At 43.6% G+C, this 25,375-nt stretch overlaps 1 protein-coding gene across 4 annotated transcripts in view; it reads left to right on the forward strand.

The window, feature by feature from the left end:
- LOC138527139 (serine/threonine-protein kinase BRSK2-like) overlaps positions 1-25,375 on the forward strand; it is a 743,148-nt gene that overhangs the window by 690,266 nt on the left and 27,507 nt on the right. For all 4 annotated transcript variants that reach the window (XM_069638239.1, XM_069638257.1, XM_069638249.1 and 1 more), the window contains 3 exons: positions 9,129-9,252; positions 10,478-10,658; positions 13,643-13,732. In XM_069638239.1, the coding sequence (XP_069494340.1) occupies positions 9,129-9,252; positions 10,478-10,658; positions 13,643-13,732 (395 nt within the window). The remainder of the gene's footprint in view (positions 1-9,128; positions 9,253-10,477; positions 10,659-13,642; positions 13,733-25,375) is intronic.

A 25,375-nucleotide genomic window follows, 5' to 3' on the forward strand; every position in this document is an offset into this window, starting at 1 on the left:
CTTTCATGGAGTGAAGAAGATGGATTGCAATGGCAGTTACCACGGTCAGGTGGCGACAGGTGATCTTTAATGGACGAACAAAGGAGCAGACCCAGCACAGCTTCCATTGATGCAAGAATCTGAAATTACAGAAGCAGGAGCCTTGTTACATAAGTTGAAGGTCCTCCAACCTCCAAGGATGCACTCAGAATGGCGATAGCTGTATCAAGGCAGCCCAGAAGAGAGCTAGTCAGTACACCAGGGACAGCATTGAAGTCGATATTGGTCAGATGCAGGGATAGACCACGGTCTGTCAACTGACTGCTCGTCTCAGTAGAGGACTTGGCTCCAACGGTCTGTCAGATAGCTGCAGGAGCCCTCCTTTTATCCAACATTTGGACTGGGATTATGCCCAAGCAAATCCATGGTAAGGATCTGCAACATTCAAACATGCAGTGGCTATCCAACAGTGGATAGCCACTGGCCACAACACCTGCCCAGCAACAGACATTCAGGCACCCAAATGTGGACTGGGACCAGGCAGTGCCAGCCCCACCTCAGGGCTCACACACAAACCGCCTCTATGCCCGCACAAGCAGCAGCTTTCTGTGGGTAAGGGCATTCCTCCTCCGTTCCTTATCTATGTCTTAGCTCTTGCACTATCTGAAATGTCGTCAGGTCAAGTACGATAGTTAATTTCACATCCTTACTGTTCATGGCCTGTAAGAATGTCATTGTATTTTCTTTGTTCCCTCCCTTGCCTTGAAGCACTTTGAAACACATTGTGTATAGGCGCTATATAAATAAACTATCATATCATATCATTCCATATACAGCGTTTCCCGACCTGAGAAGTCCAGGCTTAAGAACAACATTTACCAAAGAACAAGTGAAAACCTTGTGTCATGGCCATCTTTGGTTGATAGCCACCCTTAATAGCTATGTGCGGTAAATGCAAAACTGCACAACTAAAATTAACAAAACACAGTAGAAAAATAACTGTGGCTAACAGCTCATCCTAGGCACATTGCTAAAGTAACCAAAAAACCAATACGCAAAGAGTTATAAGGATACAAAGCATCCTAACTGCAGTTCACTTTTAGGTGATGTCTGCAATTGTAACACACACAATTCACAAAGAGAGAGATAAGGCCTCATTAGAAGTGTGACAGTCCGGAAAAAAGGGTGCCAGTACGCTTACCGGCACCCTTGTTTCCGGACCGCCAAACTATGAGTTTGCCTGCCGGGACCACTGCACCAGCAGGTCTGAGCCTGCTGGGCGCAGCGGTCCTGGCAGGCAAAGTTGCCATGGAAGCACCGGCACCATCAGCGACAGTGCCGTTGCTTCTGAGTCCCCATTCCCATGGGAATGAGTCCTATGGGACTCCATGGGAATGGGGACTTACAAGATCTGCCTCCTGACTTCCGGCTCCGCCGGGACTTGTAATGTCCCAGTGGCACATGGAAGCCAGGCGGTGGATCCAGTGTTATGGGGTCGGCAGCAACCCGCCGGTGGCACCGGTGGGATACCACCGACCTCATAATGATGCCCATAGTTTCTCAGTACTGATAGTCTTATGAATGATAGTCTTATGAATGAGGAAAATAGGCAAAGCAAAAAGACAGAGGGGGCCATTACAAGGTAGGAGGTAGCCATGCTGCTATTAGCGGCATGGCTACCCCCTTACCGTGTACTGGGTCCAGGTTCCTCGAATAAGGAATTACCGGGCCATTCGGACCTTGGAGGATCCAGTAATTCCTCATTCGAGGAACCATTCCCCATTCCCATTCGAGCCCCCATAGGACTCAATGGGAATTGGGAGGGTGCTAACAACGGGCCTGTTAATAACGGGCCCATTGTTAGCACCCTGGTCTGCTCGCGGGACCCGTGAGCAGACTCGTAATGAGGCAGTAGGGGGTTGACAGCTCCGGCACCATTACCAGCGCCGTTAAGCCCTTACCGCCTCACTCGGACTGACCCCCAGGTTGTCCCATCGAAGTCTTTGGGAAGAAAGTAAAGTAGCAAATGGAAAATCTTTCCTAACAGTTTACTTCCTAAAACCATTGTAGGCAGATATAACCACCCTAAGGCACATATGGGATGCTTAAGAAGCACCACGAATTTGGGAGCCTCATGGGCAATCCAGGATCATATACTCTTAATGAGTCAAAAGGGGTTGCAGTGGCAGAGGGACTTCGGTAAAAGTCCTTCTCACCACCTCAGATAGGTCAGTGATTCAAAAAAGAGAATGGGAAAAAGGTAATTCCTCATTCAAGGAACCCGGACCCGGTACATCCCCATTCCCATTCGAGCCCCCATAGGGCTCAATAGGAATGGGGAGGGAGCTAACAACGGCCCGTTAATAACAGGCCCATTGTTAGCTCCCGGTCTGCTAGCGGGACCTGCTAAGGGCGCCTGGTTTTACCAGGCGCCCTTTGCGGGTCCCGCAAGCAGACTCGTAATGGGGCGGTAAGGGGTTGATGGCTCTGCCACCATTACCGGCGCTGTTAACCCCTTACGACCAAGGTCGTAATGACCCCCTCTTTATTAACAATGACTATACACTGAACCTCTTTTTTATAGTCATTTAAGCTTTGGACATCTCATCTTACTATTGTCACTTTACCTACCCTTATAAGGTCATCTTAGTGTCTTACCTATGAAAATCTTTGTTTCCTGAGGATCAATTGGTGATCCTAAACATAGTAAAATGAACTAACCCATACACTTCCTTCACACCCGAGCTGCACCCCTTCTCAAACAGAAACAACTTAGCCATTGCTCTTGTGCGAGGATTCTCTAAAATCGCACGTCAGGATTCACACCAGGTAACTAAACCCATAAAGCACAATAATAACCAATGCCATGAATGAACAGCAGGGTCTTGTAGATAAATACAATTGGCTAGTGAAATGACAGCAAATAATCACCCTTGGCACTGCATGTGAATAGGTTCAATGAGCAGTACATAGCAAGTACCCTGTAAAATAATGTATCACACATTTGGGGCAGTTTACAAACTACATTATTAATAAGTGTGATAGAGCATCATGCGTTGGGCCAGCTGGGCGGCCATGTGGTTCTGCCAACTATTCATGAATATGTATGTCACTTTGGAGCCATTGGTGTCTCTTGTGTCATTCAGCTAAAACACAGAGAATCTTCCCATTTGGGTTTAGCCATTTCGGTTACCCTACCCCTTCTAACGGTGTTGATTCTGAAGATAAATTGCAATGTGTAGACAATACAGACTATGGCTCAAGGATCTCCTATAGGTCTATGCATCTTTTCTCCAGTTAAAGGACATTGCCATTGTTCCACAATGTGAAAATCTCTGTTGATCCGATCATCTATCAAATTCTTGTGTGTCCAATTAATATCCTGCTTCTGATGGGGGTAAAAAACAGTGTTGTTGCATAAAGGATTTTGAGTTTTGCCATGGTGGCAAAGTCTCCTACCTATCCCTAACCTTGGGTCCCAACCTTGTGGGGGGTCAAAGGAGCCAGGAGCTTTCAAAGGCTAGTGGAAGCTGGCCCAAGAGGGATACACTGGGGTCCCCAGTTCTCCCCAATTGGACCACACGCTAAGGTGGATGGGGGAAGCGGTTGCACAAAAACACTCTCCCCTACCAACCCTAAAATATGCAGGCAACCAAGTAGATAATTAATGGGCCCCCAAAGCCAAACCAGGGATCGACAGAGAGAAAGAGAGGGGGTGGCCTATAATCCTTGGAGAAGCTGTTTCCCATATGGTTAAAGCTTCCAGTGAGCCATCCCTTGAATGAGCCAGAACTCCAGCATAAGAAGGAACGTTTTTACCTTCTTAAAAACAATGTTATAGTACTTCACAAACCCTGATGAGTGGGGGAATACATTTTCTTTGGTAGCCTGGTTGCTGAGAGGGATCACTTTCCATTGTGACTCATACTGCTGCCCGAGCATGTCCCATGGTTACAAAGTCACATCTGAACAATGAGAAAATGATTCATCCAGAGCCTGGGAACAGAAATAAACAAACACACTTCTCTCTGTTGCAGGGTTACAAACGTGCAACTTTCCTGCAACAAAAGAGCTTTATATCTAGCAAACAACTCCCCAGGTTTATGATAAGGTTTTCCAACTATGTATTGCCAAGGATACATTAACAGCAAGGTGTTCGGAGCAAGAGAGCGGGATTCTACACATGTTCACAGCCTTTTTGTCAATCGAGAAGGGTGGCAGGCCTTCATGTAACCTCAGGCCAGCCGCCTTGCAAGGCACATGACCCTGAGCACAGGGCACAACACAATGGGCCTCATTACGTGGTTGGCGGCAACCTGCCGGTGCTCCCGGCGGGTTGAAGCTGACCACGTAACACTGTTCCGCCGCCTGACGTCCCAGTGCCACCGGACATTACAAGTCACGTCAGCCCGGGATCTTAAGCAGCGGAAAGTGTAAGTCCCCATTCCCGTGGACTCCCATAGGATTCCATGGTAATGGGGACACGGAAGCACCGGCACTTTTAACAACGGTGCCAGCGCTTCTGTGAAAACCATGCCTGCAGGGGCAGATACTCCTGGCTGGTCAGACCTACTGGGAGAGCCAGCCCCTGCAGGCAATCCCATAGTCTGGCGGTCCACAAAGGGTGCTGACACGTTGCTACCAGCACCCTTGTTTCCGGACCACCAGACTTGGAATGAGGCCCAATGACAGGCAGGCCTTCTTCTAGCTTGTCACACCAGGTTCAGAAACATATATTTTAGGTTATGGTTTTGCAGAGTCTTTTTAATTTCACAAAATAAATTCCCTGGCTTTGGAATTGATTGTGTGTAATCTGGATTAAATGACTGTGTCTTGTCTCCCTATTTGATGTTACCTTTGGTTAAGAAAGATTTTTCTTTTTCAACCTTCCTTATTTTGGCATCAGTGGGATACCTAGCTCTTTGCTTTGCCTTGAACCCTAATATGACTTTGGAGGTAAGTAAACCCTTTTTAGCTTCACTTACCTTGCTCAACTAATTTATTTTTGGGGTGTACTGGTCATCCCCTAAAGTCACCAGTGCAGGGGCACTGTGTCCTCCTTCATGATTACCTGTGTTGTTTTTACTGTAGCACACATCACCTTGCAACGAAATGCTGCATGGGTGCTTTGCATCCTTTCTTCCTTTGTCTTTCAGTAACATCCTTGTTTCCTGTAGCATCCTTTTCTTGCTTTTGGATAGTCCTAGGACATGCTAGTGGCAGTGAATTGTGTTGTACTTATTTTTCCAATGCTCCATCGTGTGCAACCTTTTTTCTTTTTGCTGCTTAATGCCATTTAAAATACCATATTCTCAAAATGGCAGTGCGATGTGTTTTAAGTCCTGTCCTTTGGTCAGCGTGCTTTCTGTGTGACTTGCTGTTCTTTCATGTTAGGAAATACCATATAAGATAAAGCACTTCCCGGATTCTGGCTTGGTTCCTGGGCTAGTGTGAAAAGACTGACCAGGCAGGGATGGTACTGTTTGGTCCCAATACGCATCTCTGCCTGGAAGTGTCTTTTGCTGGGCAGATGTGGGGGTTTGTGGATGTTCATGACTGCACAGCCTCTACCTGTTTGACTGGTGCAGATCCTTGCGATTGATGTGCTTGGCATCCCCCATCCCATATTTGGGATAAGAAGAGGATCCAGGCCATCGTTTCTCAGGTTGAGCACTGCAGCCAAGATTCGGAAGAAGAGGAGCTTGTGTTGAAGAGTCAGAAGACTTGTAGCAAAGACAACCACCATTGCCGAAGTCGCAGAAGAGCCTCGTTGGCCCTTTGGCCCTTGGACTGGTGGGACCACCCAGTCCTTCACCCTTGGCCTGTTGTTGAAAGATTTCAGAAGTTTGCCGGGCCCATGCAAAGACAAGGCCTCTCTGCTGCATTGGTCAAGGTCCTGAGATTTAGCTTGGGGCTCAGCAGGTCATCGACTTTTGACCTAAGATCATCTCTCCTCCTGTTACTGCTCTCCTGAGTGAAAAGGGACCTTCTTGGAGCAGGACCCTTACCGCCAACATAAATCTCAGTGCTGACCCCTGATCAGGGTATCTTCAATGTTGCCCATATCCGCTGTATCCTCTGTCTATTTACATGATGAGAACCACTGTGGCTGCGCTCTGAGATGTCTGGTCTATCGAGCTGCAAGTCTGTCAGAGCCATTCCAGAACCAGTGATCAGAACCGCTGCATAGCTGCACCCCGTCATGACAATATCTTTAGCCACTGCACCTGCGTCCCCTGGACCTCCACTGAAATAACTAATGGCAGAAGTGTCCGTCTACTTTCCTGTTATTCTCCCTCTATGCCATCATAAAATTCTAGGGGTGGAAAGTCCACTCCCTAACACTCTCTTGCCTGTCTGTGATCGGTAGAGTTCTAGCCATGTATCCCCCAGAGGGTAGCCCTTGGTGTGGTGAGTTTGAGATTGTACCCCTAAAATCCAGAATTGCCTTTCAAGGTGCTTTTAAACTTTTATCTTTTCGCAACCTGTTGGCTTTGCCAAAGCTTGTGCAGGAGAACTTTTCAGACTTCCTAACGTCTCTCCGGTACCTACCTAGAACTTGGACTCTGTTGAGGCACTAGGCCTACTTAGGAAATAAATGCTTAAATTAGGCGTCTTTCTTATATTTAATAGGATACATAGTTTATTTTAATGCGGTGCACTTTTCATTGTACGTGCTACATTTTAATTGTCTAAACTGTAGGTAATCTCACTTTGAGATGACAAACTATATGCATATAAGAGTTGTTTTGATATATTATTTTCTTACGTTTGACATGTTCAGTGTTTAAGGCCTAATACATTTACATTTTGTGGTCTCTAATCCTTGATTGTATGTGTGGTCAACTGTTCTCCCACGCTACCCCTGTAGGGCCTGCAGTCTGCCTTACTTCTCAGCTCGCATTACCATGATTGAGTTTGGCCAGACTATCGGCCTCATTCCGAGGTTGGCGGTAACTTGCCGGTGCCCCCGTCTAGTTGCCGCCACCCAGAAACACTGAATCCGCCGCCTGAATTCCCGGTGCCACAGGCACATTATAGGTCCCGGATGCGCAGGAAGTCAGGTAGCGGATTTGGTAACTCCCCATTCCCGTGGAGTCCCATAGGACTCCATGGCAGTGGGGAGACGGATGCACCAACACCGTTGGTAACAGTGCCAGTGTTTCCGTGACGACTCTGCATACTGGGGCTGAAGCACCCGGCAGGGTCAGACCTGCCAGGCATTATGGGCCCTGCAGGCAGACTCGTAGTGTGCTGGTCCAGAACCAAGGGTTCCGGTAAGCTTATCGGCACCCTTGTTTCCATACCGCCACACTTGTAATGATACTTAATGTGTCTATCACTGATTAGGTTCACCTGTCAGAACCCTGCCACAGGTCTGGTTCTAAAAATTCATCTTAAAAACTTCAGATCTGATGGATCTTAGAACTGCCTGCCTCCTTGTCTCTGCAGCATGGTACTTTAGCAATAATCGCTTATGGTAGGTGCTCCTGGGGATGGTTTTTTGACCAAAGCTCTAAAGCAAAGAATACTGACAGTTTAGAAGGGCTGAGGGTCTTTTTTGCAGTAATTTGTCAAGAAATGGGATTTGGTCCGGACCTTCCTCATCCTCAGTTAAACCATTGTCTTCATGTACTCTTCGATCTATTTGGGAGCTCAAAGTGTTGACTATTACTTCTAGAGCTCTTTTCTTCTACTTGATCAGTTGTTTTTCTGGAGGTCATGTTGTATTAGTGGCACATCAACTACAATTTCTCAATTTTTGGATTCCGATGATTTTTTGCACATTCTCTGATGGCTTCTCTTAGGCTGAGGCAGAACTGCGGTCCTATAGAGGGAGACTCCTCTGTATTCTGATGTGTTTAGTAGTCCAGGTTTGCTGGTTTAATTAGTTTTGCTTATTTATATCCTGTCATGTCATTTTACACTTCTACATTTTACACCTCAGAGCAATTGGGCAATTGATTTGTTGCAACAATGTCCTGATGGGGGCTGTTGAGCTCTGGTCTGCAACACTTATGGTTGTAGAGCAAATCACAATTTGCAAGTAAACCTGACGAATTGTAAAGCAAAGGCAGTCTATTTACCCTTCGTAAAATCACAACGCACACCATTGCTCAGGCTGAGCCTCCTGCAGCAGCTAGTTCCTTCCCAGCGGTTGTCTCTTTCCCTGCATGTATGGGGTTTGGCCCTTTTTCGAGCCTCTCTGCCCCGAGAGATGCAGCACCATTGGTTCCAAGATTCTGGCAACAAGGTAGGGTCAGCAGCCAAGCCAATACACATTTACAGGTCCCTGTACATTATTAGTGTGTTCTGCTCCCAGGTATCCAACAACGGATTTGGACTCTTGGGTCAAGGGAGATGTTACAGTTGTTTCATGTGGGCCCTCCTTGTTACCTAAGAGGAGTGGGGTGGGGGTGGTCACCCCATTGAGATCCTGTTTGCCCTGTCCCCTAAGGAGTGTGCTGAGTAGCAGGCTCACCTCCCTAGTTTCAGAGGGTGTGCTCCCGCTTTGTCAAACGGTACACATTCCCTGGATTCAGCACAGTATTAGTATTAAGAATGAAATGTGTTAACCTAAGTGAGGTATGATTTGATAGGCCATTTAGCATTGTCTTGCATTGAGAGATGCTTTCGATGCTTGCTTTGTTTGCATACTGGGATCTATAGAGGACACACATGGCCTCAATATGGGCTTGGGGGTATCTGGAAAAGTAGGTGAAACTGGTATTGCAATACATTTTTTTTCAGTCTGCCTAATTCTGTATCTGTAAGGTAAAAAATTGCCTTCATGTTCATGGTGGTATTACCTCCAAAATATGGCAGTATTACCACCATCCCTAATATCTCCATTCTCCAATAAAGTCCACTGGAACTTCATGATGGAGAATAATAAAAACTCACAATTTGGCAGAGGCACAACTGTTACCACTGGTGGCAACCATAACTTCAATAGGCAGTATTTGCACTTCTAAAACCATGATAAGGCCCATGATATTGTCAATCTTCTACCAATTTCAAAGTTGCACTTATTGTCAGCACAAGTCCCATGAGCACAGTGTGAATATTGTGATTGTTGATTTTTGGAACGCCCGTTTGCCAGTACTTTCTTTTTATAAGTATTCAATTTTTATTCTGATTCTTTGCAGATTGGCAAAAAAGTCCTGGTTTGGGAACTTCATCAATCTGGATAAGGAGGAGCAAATCTTTGTCGTCATCAAGGACAAGCCACTAAGCTCTATCAAGGCCGACATTGTCCACGCATTTCTGTCGGTGGGTATGCATCTTTCACAGAGACAACTCTGAGAGGGGGAAATAATCTTTTAGTTTACTTTGCATTTTTAACTTGCCATTTCCCAACCAAATCTGTGAAGGGATATTGAAATGATGCCCTCTATCCTGAAATCCACCTTGTGGTATCCTACTAACTTGTTTTCATCAAACACAAAATAATATGAAATGTTATTTGTATGTCTACCAAAATATTCTCAAAACAGGAATTACTACACAGTTCAATGTCTTTAGTGTCACCCAGATTCCCATGAATATGACTATGACGGACTAAAGAGTCACGTGTGGACGTTTTCTCTTTCAGTGCTGTAGAAAATAGTTTGATTCCCTACAGCAGCTGCGTCTTGCTCTGTCAAAAAATAATCTGTTTTTCTATGTTTTGGAAGAATCTTTTCTTGTAAAAGGCAGCCATTTCTGCCGTTTAAGGTGAGAGCATTTTAAACTAAGTGAATTTCCCTTTTAAAACCTGTTCACCTACCTTATAAAACAGTATATTTACTCAAGTTTCAAGGTTTTGTTGGACAGGTTTTATTGTTTTTAGCAGATAAAATACATGTATTTAAATGCAATAACTCTAAATACGAATGAGATAACTCAGTCTGTTACTGTTCGTGCTAGGTGGTCCGTGTGTTACCTGCATGTCACAAGATTCAAACCTGGCTGGGCTGAGGCAGCCTTATCATCTTAAAGTGGATTAAACGAGTATGATTAATTTATGTACCAATGACACCTATTACAAACAGTGCTATGAAGTTGCAAACACTCCTTACACATTCCAGTAATTATGATCACATATTTTTAAACGCTGGGCCTATTTAGAAAGTAATGTAAATAGGTACACAATGTTCACAGTTTAAATGCACTCCGTAAGAAAATGTAATGTGTACTTTATGGCCTAATATACCCCCAGTCATAAATAAACAGGATATGAAGAAGTTCATTATGCATCCATGGGCCAATGCAGGTTCACAGAACTCCACAGTGATAAGTCATATCCTGAATATGCAGTGTTGGGGGTATGTTATTGTTTATAGTATGTGGTGTCTTTCGTATTTTGTGGTTGATTATTATAGCACTAATCCTATCCAACTGTCAAAGTCACCTGACTGTTGGTGAAAGGTTTGATTGCCAATCTGAATCAGCTTCTGTTCCTATCTGGGAGAAACAATCTTACAAAGATGCTCAGCATTTTTCCTTTGCCCCACAGATTCCCAGTTTGAGTCACAGTGTCATCTCACAGACGAGTTTCAGGGCGGAATATAAGTCGTCTGCTGGGCCCTCGGTGTTCCAGAAGCCCATCAAGTTCCAGGTGGACATCAGCTACTCTGAGGGGGTAGAAGCGCAGAAGGAGAACGGCATCTACTCTGTTACTTTCACACTAATATCAGGTCAGAAGCACTCTGGTTCTCTAGTCTATGGCCAAGTAGAGGCACAGCAGCCTGTCAGAATATATACTGTGATAAGCTAAACTGGCAGCAGGTATGGAACGTCATTAATAAGAAGAGATAATGAGAACTGGTGGGGATGGGATAGTGGGCGTGAAATGTGGAATAAGCACAAACTGCTGGCTGCAGTGATTGGCGATCATATAACGTAACTGGGTCTTATATGGCACACCCTCTGCAAATTTGGGGAGATTATGGCCCTAGTGCAACAAGAGATGGACTGAGTGAGGAGAGAGGGGCAGATATTAATTCCCAATTTCAAAAGATTGTTAGCTATTGAACTGTTGCCCTGTTCTGTGAGTTACCTGTTTTGGCTGACTGACTATGAAAGACGCATCTGTTAATGTAAATAAAAAGGTGAATTGAATCTTCAAGGAAAATGTCGGGGCAGATGTGAATGGGGTTGGAACTGCTGAAGTCTGTTTGGTAAACAAGGGTGTAGATTACATTTAATACAGGACCTGGACAGCCTGAGAGACAGGAGAGCATATAGTAAATGGTAAGAAGGAGAAAGATCTGTGAAGAGAGAGAAGGACAATCTGGAAAGAAAGAAGGATGATGGCCTTGGAAAGAAAGAGACAGAAAAGAGGGAACTGCATGGCAGAGGAGAGTATGGGGCAAATCAGCAAAGACTGAAAGCTCTTGGGGATATAATGGAGACATGTGGGGCTAACGAAGAGACGGGGAGTAGGGAGTAGGGTGATGCATCCAAGAGATTACTACAGTGTAAAAGAGAGACATCTGGGAGAGAGTAGGAACTACTTATGAGTGATGGGTCATTGGTGGGAAAGTGGGGAAACTGTGACAGAGAAAAATGGTTAAGAGAACAGGACTTGAAATTCCAATTGAGGGGCAAACAGGGAAAGATCCTTAACTGTTAGGGAGAGCAAGGGGCAAACTGGGAGAGTGCAAGATTTGCTTGAGATCTAAAGAGAAAGAAGGGAAGCAGCTTAAATTACAAAGGGGCAAATAAGGAACTATTGAACCTCTGAGGACAGTGTGGGTAAGTGGTAGAAATAGCAACAAAAAAAAAACATTTAGGAAAATTACCAAAGATGCTCAAAACTGATAAGGAGAGTAAGGGGCAAACTAGAAGAAAGAGTGGAAAATGATGACATGATTAGGGGATTTGAGGGCGCAGTTGAAGAAACAAAGCTGGAAATGCAAAGAAGGGAGGGAGGAAAGGACAGTGAGAGAGTGAAGAAAGGAGGGAGGAAGGGATAAAGAAGAAGAGAGAAAACGAGAGTGGAGGATAGAAGGGAGAAGAGAGGGAGCAAGAGTGTAGCGAGATTCTAGAAATATAAGTAACTTTGGATCATAAAGAATTAGAAAAGATCTACATAGTTGGAAATATGTTAGTTGAATATATGAGAAAAAATAGAAACATGTGTGAGAAAGGAAAATGAAATAGAAGAATTGAGAAGAAATTAATAAAGACCTGACAAAGTAAAGCAAAAATAAACCCCCAAAAATTCTGAAAAAGTGACAAAAAAGAGAATACAAAAGAAAGTGAAAAGAAGGGATGAAAGCATGAAATCGAAAAAACAGAAAAGTTTTAGAGAAAGACAAAATGAGTAAAAACCAAGTGAAATGGCAAAGCAACAAGGAAATTAAACATAAGGAGCATGTTAAAAGGAAAACATTAAAAAGAAAAACAAATGAGTTAAAAGAAAAGAAGAAAATGGAAATAGAAAAAAGTGAAATAGAATAAATATGAAAAAATATAAATTGGAGCAAACAGAGAGTAGAAATAAATTAAAAACAGAACTGCGAGAAAAGAGGAGACAACTAAATGAAAAATAAAAAAGCTAAGAAATAGAAACATTTTAGGGAATGAAAGTATAACTTAACAGATTAACAGATGCAAATTAAAACGAGGGTAACGAAAAAACAGATAGACCCAGTGTGTAATGTGAGGCAAAAATAAAAAACACAAAGAAAATGAAATAAGGGTGAAAAAGGAGACAACAAAGTGAACTGAAAAGGAAGAGGGAAAAGTCCTATTTATACAGTAAAGATGATGAATAAAAGGAGAAAAACAATGAAAAATAAAATGGATGGAAAAACAGCAGAAGAGAAAGGAGAAAGAAAAGAGAAGCAGCAGACCAAGAGAAATAGAAACCCAAGAGTATATTTGACTAAAATGGGAAAACCAATATAGAAACTATGAATAAAGAAATAGAAAATAGGCAGACAGGAAATGTGAAAAGTAGGTTGAAAAAAACAGTGAAGGAAAATCAGCAAAGTGTTAAGAGCAACATTCATTAACTGAATGATACTTAGAGGAAGCATAAAGGGAAATATAAAATACATTTATTGAAAGAAAGGAAAATGGGCTAAGGAAGGAGAAAGAAAAGCAAGTGAAATCCGGTCAGAGCAGAGAAATGGAGAGGAATGAAATTAGAAACAAGTAAAGAAAAAAGGACAAAATAAAAATAAATGTGAAAAAAACATAAAAAGGGATAACCATAAAGAGAAAATAGAGTAAATGAGTGAAGAACAAAAGAATACAAAACAGGAATATGAATATTTGAAAAAGAAAAACAGAAAGACAAAGGAATAAGGACGAAAATATAAAAGGGCTAAAAAAGAAAGAAAGAGGAAGATATACAAGTGAAGCATACAGAGGAAAAACAATACAAAGACAGCCAAAAGTAAGAAAGAAAATAGAATGAAAAATATATTGTGCTTTTCTCATGTAACAGTGACGACTATGAACCAAGTCTATGGACTTCTCTGTATTTCAGACACCGCAAAAAACCATGAGATAAGACTTTGACCAGCAATACTGCTAGCACTGAATAGAGGATTGGTCATAATACTTCACCGTATAGAAATTTATTGTGAATTTGCTTTCTATTTTCTCGTCAGTATTTGTCTTATATAGAATGACCCACTAATCACCTGCCCTCTCTTCTTTTCTGCAGGTCCTAGCCGCAGATTTAAAAGGGTAGTAGAAACAATTCAGGCCCAGCTCTTGAGCACACATGACCAGCCATCTGTACAAGCCCTTGCAGGTAAGCAGGAAGTAAATAACCATTCCCATGTATAATCCTTTGGTGATGAGCAGTAAGTAATTAACTGCTGGACTGTATGCACAAGCCCTTGCAGGTAAACAAAGACTGGTAGTTCTGCTGTCTGAACAAGCCATCAGAGGTAATCGGGGAGTGATCATAACTTGCTGATACAGTGCCTCATCAGGGGTTGGGCGGAGTGGTAAAAATGCAGCGGTAATATCGTTGCCACCACATTACCGTTCAGCCCAATCCCGTGTTTCGGCAGAAAGTTGGTGATTCAGAAGGTAAATCTTGCCAATTTCCTCCCATTTGCGGCGCAATTACTGTGGTGCAAATTGTGCCCAATATACCCCATTGGGTCCAAAGGACCCACTGAGAATGAGGACTTCCCAAACCCCACCCCTTCCCCCTCGCAACTCGGGATCCAGGCGCTAATTATGCCAGACAGAGTTGCGGTAACGCTATTAGTTTTGGCCGGTATCCCTCATTTACCGCCGGGATATCGGCCAACTTCTGATGAGGCCCATAGTCATCATTAAATCCCAGTACTCCAACTTGACCAGAAATAATTTGCACTTTTCTTTCTTAGCAGTCCTGTCATCACGACTGATCCTGTTCAGCATTTCTGCAAAGTCCTGCATGAAAGAGCACAAGTCAGAATTAAAGACTACAATGTTTTCCAAATGTGCTTTTTATTATGCTCTAGTAACTGGCAGTGGAATATTGCTGGGGAATTTTTCATTCCAAAGAGTAGGACATTTCATTCAGATTTGCCTTTAGACTAGTGATGCGCAACCTTTCCTGTGCCCTTGCAGTCATTTTTTAAAATCAAAATCATCATATGTTTTGATATTACTAAACTAATATCACTAAAATCAATAATAGTGATGTCAGTAATTAGTGCCACTAACACAACAGGACTAGTAGGAATGGGAGCAGTATTAGTGGTAATAATTACTCCTCCTAATGCCTCTGGTAATTCTCACTTCTGGATGAGGGCCGCAAATGACTCTTAGGTTCTGGGTACAGACTACTGACTCACCACTGTCGAAGAATCTACTGAAGGAGTTGCTTAGCAGTGGCCTCCAGCGAGTTTTTCTCTGACCCCAATGCTGAAACAAGCAAAGGGAGAACCCGACCGAATCATTGCATGAAAGATGGGGAGGGATATTAACCTTATATGACCCAGGTTTAAAAAAGAGAGCAGGCAGAGCATTGGCACAAAAGCAATCGGAAGGTGTACTGATATGTGGATGGAAAACTATACATGATAAATTAGTGCACAAAGCTGGAGATCAAGATAATGAATGAGTTAATAGCAATGGAGAGGTTGTTTTAAGACTTGATCTTGGCCTAATAATATGTAAACAGTGAACTTCCTGCAGGTAGCAAAGTCAGTGCAATTTCTTGATGACATGCGGATGGAGCTAGAAAACCTTTAAGAAGAGAGTCTATGAAGTAGTCCAATGAGGTAGGTTCTGGCAGATATTTCAGTTTGAACAGAATGCATGATCTCAGTTGCAAACTGGAGAAGACAGAATGGGGCAGTCCAAGATATAGGCATTAGGCTGGTCTTATGCAGGCTTGACCAAGGACAAAATGAAGGCAGGCATAGCATGGAGCAAAGCAGAAGATATTGGAAATTGCAGGAAGTACTAAGGTTGAAAAGAGAATGCTGTCCATCGAATAAGGGAGGTCTGGTAATGTCCAATGTGGATAATGTCAAGTAATAACCGAGGCAGGCAGTTCAATGAGCAGAGCAGTAAATATTGTAACATGCAGGTAGTACCAAGAGCAAAGTGGGGGCATGGCAGCCTGTGGAACACGTTTGGAAATCTCAAAATGTACATGCAAATCCAGGAAAAAAACATGAGCTGCAGGTGGGCAGTCCAAATCACAAAGATTTGGACTGGAGCCTTGCACAAGATGGCTATAAGTATCTGAGCTTTGCTCATTCCCGTACCCGATTCTCAAAGCCTAAAAATTGAGTTAATGACATCTGGAGATGCATGGAAAATGTATTAAATACCTTTGGTCAAATCTTTGTACATCACATTTGCACATGAGCATGTCAAAGATGATCCTGCCATCCCTGGATTTGATGTGTTTATCAGGTGCAAGCTAGTAGCTAGCTCCCATTGTGTCAATTGTTTTAATAGGGTTAGTTGTTAAAGTAACTTATGGATGAAAGAAGATCCTTAAGTGGTTTTACCAAAGGTTAATTTAGACTATTTGAACTCATCTAACCCAAAACAGGCAGAGCCTATCAAAACAAAACGTTCTAGCTTCTTGCATATGACAGGTTAGCTGTGCCCAGCGGTTGGGGGGTAATACAAACAAGTAATCATCAAATCAGTTGAATGGGTAAAAGGAAAAATGGGTGCCTTTGTTTTAGTTAGTAGTTCTGGATAGGTTTCATTGACCAGAAGTAGCTCTCATTGCAGAAACGGTGTGTCATTTTATTTGTACCATACTTGCTCGCCAAAGCCTAGCCCACCGGCTAAATCAGAGATATGCAACCTGCAGCTCTCCAAAGGTTTTTATATTACAACTCTCATTATCCATTACCATTGACTACATTGGTTAGGATAGGTGGGAGTTATAGCCCAACATATCTAGAGAGCCAATGGCTGCAGTCCATTGCTCTAGAGGAAGTTCAAAAACCCACCTAAGTCTGCTAAAGGTTTAGGCCATAAGGTATAGAGCTGAACAAGAGCCATCAATACCATCATTCTAATCTTTAGCTGGTGTGGGGAGTTCACTCATCACCCCATGTTTCTATTGGACGCTACATGATGTGCTTACCAGAAGGTGGAAGGGGTGGGATTCCATAGGCTTGCCACCCTCACCAAGGCACAGTATTTCACCAATCAAGGGTGTCCAAAACCCCAACATTGCTAGGTACCTGTCCTTGAACTTAAGAGATTCTGAGCAAGGAAGGTAAGCAAAAGCATCTGACGCGATCAGAACGCGATGCCACGAGAAGCAGCGTATCCGCCTCCCGAAGCTGTAGTACACCATGAACAAGAAAGTGAGTGCAGGTGAGATTCCAAGATGGTGAGGAAATCACATAGACTCTCTAAAGCTGTGGAAACATCAGGTGAGAAAAATCAAGCAATGAACCAAAGCAGAGAAGGTCAATTTCACCAATTCAAAGATGTGTTTGGAGAATCCACAGAAACAGTTGAATCCCGACCCATGAAACACAATCCTAATGACACCAACCAATAACCAGGGTTGAAACAAAGAGGGAAAAGCCTTAACACATTTAAAAGATGCTGGGTAAGCCCAGAGTAGGTGGAAGCTAGAGTAAAGTCCATTAAAGGATGGGTACAGGAGGACCTGTTCCTCACTGCTTCCTGCTGGGTCAAGGTGACTGACACTTGGTACAAGGTGGTAACATTGCTGCAGAACCTGCTTAGTATCTGAACCCTTGGGCAAGGGTTTGAAGCCTGTCCGAGAAATAGGAATGACTAAGAAAATGAATCCTGAGGTACAAGGTTGTGGTGAGACTTCCCAAGAATGATGTTAAGACACCAGATTGTAGTGAGTCCTTGACAACTGAATGCTGAACACTCCAGGTCATAAAGAGACTTGAAAACCCAGTGCATGAAAAGATCTTAATCTGTAAATGCAGAAAGACTGAAAGAATGAGCTCTGGAGGGAAAACCTGTGGTCCAGGGGGACCTAGCTGATAGAGGTACCAGAGTTTGGCTTGAAGTGTCTACTGTCAGCGTCACTCGCTGTAACATTAGTTTTGTCTCCAAAGAGTCAAAGCAGAAGCAGTTTGAGAAGTATAAGAAGCAAGGGACCTGGGAGAGAAATAAAAAATTAGAGTAAAACGGGGAAAGCCAAGGTGAGTCCAGACCGAGTCTTCCTAGTAGAAGTTTTTTGGATTTAAGACTAGAGCTGGATTTGGAGTGCTTTGGTGGCCAAGATTTGGAACATTTATGTTTTAGCATAGGGACGAGCCTGGAGGCTAAGGTCATGTTAAGTATAGTGAGGGGAGTTTGAACGCTACTAGTGCGCCAGTGGTTATTATCATAATGGAAGTATGAGTGAAGCACAAGTGAGAACTCTTGCATATGTCTTACAAACCCTAAAGACATACTATAACTGACATGAAAAACTTTGTTCCACTACTCATTATTTTTGTATAGGTTTAATAATTATGTAACTCAAAATCTGTTGCAGTTCATTGTTAGGTGTTTCTATATTTTCTAGTTATACATTTCTGTCAACATGTGATAAAAGTTTTCCTATTTCAAGTGCGGTTCATCATTAAACAGTCGATTCTATGGCATTGAGTATGCCCTTGCAAAATTCAGATTAGTATTTTATAAATCACTTGTGACATCTAGAATTTACTGTAAAAACAAAGGAACTACTCAGATAATTCAAAACAAACTCTAGTTTGATTAACAAATCCTCAAACCTCTAGATTAGTTTCAAATCATTGGATTAGATACTCTATAAATCTCTACATAAACACTTATCCCATCTACAACAACCATGAGACTTGCATCAGGCCCCTCTTCCATCTCGCTGAGTGCCAGAGGAGGCCGATGCCTACTTAATTATTACAACAATGGAGCCTGTGCTCCATTACAAGATGGCTGGCAGGCCGACTCCTTACTATTGAGTCAGCCACTCAGCTGCCTGTGACACCCCTCAACATCCAGGCTGCTCTATTGCAGTTGTGCGGCTGTCCAATTGAGTGAGGCTGCAATCAAAGGGAACTACCCCCAGAGCCGGCATGCTTCACCGGCCCACCAACTAAGGCCCCCATTTAGGGCCCCTGTCTGGCTTTGTTACGACTGTGTACAGTGCTGCTGTACCTGTATGCCGTCCCAGATGTGTTTTATCATTTCTGTATGACACCTAAAGGTAAGGAGGTTTCTCCTGTTTCCATTCGTCATTGTCCCTAACTTATCTTTAATTCTTATTTGCACTTTCCTCTCCATTTGCGCTGTTGCACTTCTCCTTGCCCCTTGTTTCTGCCTCTTCTTCTATGGCCTTTACCCCTCTGCTACCTCCCCATGCTCCTTTTTCTCACCATTGTAGCCTCTATGGCTGCTCCCTCTGTTTCGCCTCTCACTGTCACCCTCTACTTACTTTTTCCTTCCATTCCTCTCCCTTCTTTTTCTCATGTTATCCCCTTCTTGTTGTGTCTCAAGTTCAGCTCGCTTGCCTGCCTTCGCTTCCCTTCCTCCTACTCCCTCCCTTCTATCACCCTGTTACCTGTTTGCCTTACTTTTCTCATCCTGTCTCTGTCACTACACTTGTACGTCATGCCCTTCCCTGTGCTTTCTCCCTTGTACCTTCCTGGCACCTGCCCACTCTCTGCTTGTACCACCAGGTTGCTGTGTTACAGCCTGAGCTTTTTAACCATAGTCCCGTGCATAATATCTACCATTGCATCTTACCTACCTGTCACATCTGATTGACTGATGCCGCCCTCGCTGTGCACAGCACCGGACTATAACAGCTTGATTGACTTTGTGCATCCCACACCATGCACTGCACATTACCTGCCTGGAACAGCTTTATTGACTTTGAGCGTCCCACGCTGTGCACCGCAATGTACCTTCCTGTAACAGCTTCATTGGCTTTGCGCAGCCCATGCTGTACATCACACCTTCTCCTGCGGCAACAGTGTGACTTTTCGTAGCCTGTGCTATGTACTGCCCTTTACCTGTCGTATCTTTTGGTTTTACTTGTGCAGTGTCGCATTTTACTGTGCTTTATTTATTTATATTTATTTGTAAAGCGCATAAACACAGGTCCGCAGACATACCACTGCTGACATGACAGACAAAACACCACACAAATTCATAAGCAACAAAATAGACTAGGGTCAAGAGGAGTTAGAATTCAAATCATCCAAATAAAAGTGTTTTCAGGTTGTTGTTTTTTAAACTTGGGGAGTGAATAGCACAACATCAGATCTGGTGGCGGGCGTTCCAATTTTTAGGAGCCACCTAGGAATCTGCAGGAGAACCACATTGTTGGATCTTAGTGACTTGTGTGCTGGTAACCAAGGCAGACGATTACATAGGTATCCTGGACCGGTGCTGTATAGGCATCTATGCGTGATACGTAGCATGCAAAAGGAGATCCTTCTTGCTATTGGTAGCCAATGTAATGCTAGCCTAGCCACTGAGATATGATCTCTCTTTCGCAAGCTTACACTACTCTGACGGCATTGTTTTGAACACTCTGAAGTCGCCTTATTTCTCCCTTGTTAGCTCCTTGCAGGAAGCTAGTGCCGTAATCAAATTTCGCTCCCACCACTGCCCTTGCGATCGTTGCGCAGTTCTCTCATGACAGGAACGGTCTCAGCTATACCAGGAGCTTCAAATAGTAAGAAGTGGTTTTCACCAGCCCACTAACATGTGCCCTCATGCTTTGCTCCTGGCCAAACACTACACACACTGTTGTAACTTTCGGAAGGGGAGCGATAGTGCAACCTGCTATCTGGAACTTCTGATAGTCCGGGCTGAGCTTCTTCAAGCGTGCTGCTGTGCAAATGATCATCAGCTCCGTTTTAGCATCATTAAGTGCCAAATCGTTCTCCACCATTTACATTTGTATGAAGGAGTAAACGGAGTTGATCACCTCATTGTCCCTGATATAGTCTCCTGTAAGTGGGATGAGACACTGAGTATCATCCTCATATTTTGTGTATAGCACTCCCTTATAGTCCAACAGTTCAAAAAGTGACATGATGAAAATGTTGAACAAGATCGGCGAGAGACAGGAGCCTTGTGGAACTCCACAAGATACCACAAAGTCATCCGACTTGTGGCAATCCCGCAAAGACCCTAGCTGTGCAGTCTGTCATAAACAATTTCACCCAGCTAGCAGCGGAGGTTGAAAAATTAGCGGATTGTACGAGCCTGGCGATCAATTTAGCGTGATCCACCAGGTCGAAGGCCACTGAGAGGTCAACAAGCATCAGAAGGGCTGTGCCTCCTTTCTCTAAGTTGTCTAGCATATTCATCTTAGGGTCCGATAGGGCTGACTCCATACTATGAGCTTTACGAAAGCCAGATTGCCTCTGCCCCAATATTTAATGACTGTCCAAAAAACGTTATACCTGTAAATATGCTGCTTGAGCCAGCATTTTAAGCAAAACAGGCGTGTTAGAAATTGGCCTATAGTTGGATGGTACATTGGGGTCCAGGGGAGGCATCTTTATTAGTGGAGAAATCCACATTTGCTTGGTACCACCCATTCCAGAACTCACGAGTTTATACGTTTTGTGATCATCAGGGCTACTTCACATCACCTTTGCAAAATGTTGGTTTGAGCCTGTCTATTAAGGTGAGTACTTCACATTCCTTAACGGGTGAGAACTCAAAAGGCAAGAAGCCAGCTATGGGGTTACTCTTCTTGCCATTGGGCAAACCATCGTAATTTATAGTCCTTCCTAGCATTACCCTTTTACTATGCATATCGTCCTGTATCTTTTTCACTTTATTATTCATGGCGTCCTGAATGGCAGTACACCAGTTTATTTCTTTAAATATATCAGGCTTGAAAGGTGGGGCCTGGGTCCTCCAGTTCTCTTAGGACTTTAAAACGTTCCTTAGTGTAAGATTCAGCACTTGTAATGTGTTGATCATATGCAGATTTCTTTTCCTTCAGGATAGCTTCTTTATGTTCTTTGGCTGCCAGTGTATACTTCACTTTATTTATTTCAGAGCTATCCATCTTCAGCCCTCAAATGTTTTGCGCTTAACGATTTAAAAATGTTGAATTTTGGCAGAGTACCGACTTTTAGATTCTTTCTTCATCGTGTGCCGCATTTTTTCAGGTCCTATCCAGTCTACCGCATTCTTAAATATAGTGTGGTATGCATCAGCTAACATATTTGCGGTGAGCAAATTGGGCAACTCAGTCAGAGTGGCTTCCAAATAAGGGGCTAATGTCACCAGGGTAAGTCGTCGAATGTTCCTAAAAGTACTAGTTATTCTTTCTGGTTTTAGTTTCTTATATTGTGAATCACACACCAGATTAGAATGAATCAGCATAGGGTCTGACCATGGGCAGGGAGTTATGCCTGTGTTCTCTACGAGGGCATTGAGACCAGACACCCAGTTTAGCGTTCTACCCTTAGCATGGGTTGCAGTCAGAATGTCTGTTGCAGTCAGAATGATCTGTTCTAGCCCTTTGCCCCGCAGGGTGAGGACTTTCTTTATTGACTTACTTCCTTACCTGGACACTTGATGTAGCCCCCTCCTCATGGGTCGAGGCGTTTCCAACGGTGTACCCTTTTTGAAGCACATCCTTGCTTTGCTGCTAATTGTTTCACCTGTACTGTTTTTACCATTTCTCCCCGCCATTGTATTCTCCTGCCTCCTTCTGCATGCCCCTTCCTCCCCCTCTGTCCGTATATCTTGCTCAGCACTTGCACTATCCGAATGCAATAATTACATGTCTGTTTGACTGATGAAGCCCCTCTGGCCATGAGGCGTAGCTTTTCCAGGCTTCAGCCACTCTTACCTGCCTTACTCAATTGCATGTCTGGTTTTTCCTTAGTGCGGTTTACCTGTTTCTTCCTGCACTTGTTTTTTGTATTGTTCCTTTCAATACCACCCTTTTTTTGTTTCAGATCTTGCACGTTCCAAATCGTCTCACGGCCTAGTCAGAACGCTATGTTTTTGTCTTCTTCACTCACTCCCCCATCCTGCACTCCCCTTCCTCACTCTCTTCTCCTCCCACTCTGTAGCACTTGCACGTTCCGAATGTTTCAAGACCTTTTAAGAAATCTTTTATTTTACTCTCTACTCCTCCACCTGTCTTAATGTGCCTTGAAACCCAATTTTGCTGTATAGTGCGCATTACAAATAAACAATAAACAAATACAAATAAATAATCACTAGATAATCCAACACGTCTTTCGCCCTGATAGGCTTTTTCCAGGCTATAGTGATCATGTATCTTCTAATATTTTGTTTGTTTGACAATATTTCTCATTGTTGCTGGACACACTCGGGTTCATATCCTTGATAATTAGTGATCAGAAAGCTAAGTTGTGATTCTGAATTGCATTTGTAAATCCTGTTGGAATCATTAATACTGGCTTTGTAGTTAACGTGTCCTTAGTTTTGTGGGTACATGACCCCAAGACTATTTCATGAACTGTAGTGTTTGCTCTCTAGCAACATAGAGGTGGAAGGATTTCTTCTGTTATATCTAGAACTATTTGTTAGTGTGATATCTCCATTTCTGTAATGCTGTTGGCCTCTATTTTTAGCAGCTGTGGGTCATGATATTGCCATCCTCAAATTGTTTGCACAAAATAAACCACTTGAACAAAGCAACAGGCACTTTTAAAAATTGCTTGTCAAAATGTAAGATGTCCTAAGAACAATCCAGTTAGTGAAGACAACGTTCCAATAATTGAACTTAAGATAAGTGCAAGCCAGACATCTGTCATTATCCTCTGTTCCAAGTGCAGTTTCCGAAAGAAGAAAGATATCCAAGCCCACTTTTATTCAGCACCAAAGAGGAACCATATTTCCAAGTCTAGCTCAGCTCTGCCTCCAGTGCAGCGTGCAGTCATCTTTATCTTGTCCTTGATATCTGCTCTTATGTCCCAAAGATCTCCTTCTTGGGGTCCTACTGGATTACATAATTACACCCACGTATACCAGCTCCCATGAGGTGTCAACTCACCATTCGGCCGGTGCAGCTCTGCCCTGAGACATTCACGGCTATGTTATGGCTACAGAATCCATGTGAAGGTTTGAACGTTTCCCATCTTTTAATGGGAATTTCCACACACATTGCTGGTTCCCATGCTTTACAAATTGGTATATGCTAAATTCATCTTTGCTAAGGAAGCACATATGATATGATATGGCATTTATAATGCGCCTGTACACAAGTGTTTCAAGGCACGACGCGGCAAAGGGTGGGGGGGGAACAGAGGGAAGACAGAGTCAACGGTCCTACTAGGCAAGGTGTCATTCAGATCCTGCAAGGGCAGGGGTGGGGGGAGGGGGAAAAGTGCAGAGGGGGAGGGGACATTGCAGTACATGGGATAAATAGAATAAATAACAATATGAGAAGTAAGGCCATCTGGTGGCAAGTGCAAGGGTAAGTGCAGACATCTGGTGTCATGTGCTGGTGGGGGACTGTAGGGATACAGAAAACAGTCCCCATGTGCGGGGTTAGCCAGAGAGGCAGTGCAGGTGTGCAACTGGCGAGGGAGGGGGCCTGGGCCCAAGATCAGAGGGTGGCCAGGTAACCAGTGCAGTTTCAGCCAGGAATTCAGCAGGGGAGAGGAGGAGAGAAAGCAGAAAAAAGGAGGAAGGTTTTGAGGTGCTTCTGGAACCGGAAATGGTTATCCTCAAGTTTCAGGGCGGCAGGGAGGCTGTTCCAGAGGGAGGCCCCAGCCGAAGAAAGAGATCTACCACCAACTTGTTGCTTGGAGAAGCGACTGACTTTGAGGGAGTTGGAGGCGGATGAGCGAAGAGCTCGAGAAGGAAGATATTTAGGAAGAGAGAGTTGAAGGTATTGAAGCCCCAGGCCCCAGAAGGCCTTGTGGACAATGCAGAGGATTTTGAACTTAATCCTCACAGCCACTGGGAGCCAGTGCAGAGATTTCAGTCCTGGAGGGGTACGATCCCTGGGCTTGAGGCCAAGGACAAGTCTTGCAGTCCTGTTCTGAATGAGTTGCAAAGGGCGGAGAGTAGTAGCAGGCAGATTTAAAAAGAGGCTGTTGCAATAGTCCAGCCTAGAGAGGACAATGTAAAATGTGGAATTTATATAACATGTGCTTGATCAACATGGTGCGCTTACAAAGTGGTCTTATAATTTAAATCTGAAAACCCACATTATAGCGTTCTGCTCTAAACAAAAACACACTTTTGATCCGTGTTTAAGGATACGTGCTGCATAAATTATAAGCACATGTGGTAACCGACTCCCTGTAAAAGTGGCACTAGAAATAACACGAGAAGGCAACCAGCACTGTTCCGGAAAAAAAGAAACTAGACATCCGCTGTGTTTAAATGATGTCTATTGCGAACAGGCTTCATTATTTCAAGTGCAATGCACGATGTAAAACACCAGCGATATGCACAGTGTATCATGATCAACCCTCATTATAACTATGAAAACATAACATGTAGAAGCTGTTCTGACATTTCAAGGTGCTATAAGACTAAGATGACATTTTGAAAACCATGATAGTTAATAGACCTCCGATGTAGTCCAACCCGGTGAATGGGATGAACATTTAAAATGTGATTGTAATGCTGGCCTGTGCACTGGCGCAGCAGCCTGAATTAAGTCTGCATTGGTCTCACGTCGCTCTGTAGCAGAATCACATTTGCCAAACACATCCGTATGACTTTATCTTTATTTGGTGTTACTAGAACCCTCTGAGGCCTTTGAGCAGATGGCTGCAAAGAATGGGAATACAGAAACTCTCCATTTCAGGAGATGTGCTAAGGATGGGGTCTTGTGCCTGTTAATCCCCTCCCAGATCCCCTGAAAGATGGCAGATACCAAATTAACAGTGCTTTTGTAAATGGCACCCCCACTTACCATAGCCCTTGGCACTTTGTTTGGCTGCCCTGTGATACAGAAAGCTAACATTTAATGGTGCAGGTACTCCCACATAGCCCC

The sequence above is a fragment of the Ambystoma mexicanum genome, chromosome 1q, assembly GCF_040938575.1.
Source record: "Ambystoma mexicanum isolate Mex_15411 chromosome 1q, UKY_AmexF1_1, whole genome shotgun sequence".
Classification (NCBI taxonomy): domain Eukaryota; kingdom Metazoa; phylum Chordata; class Amphibia; order Caudata; family Ambystomatidae; genus Ambystoma; species Ambystoma mexicanum.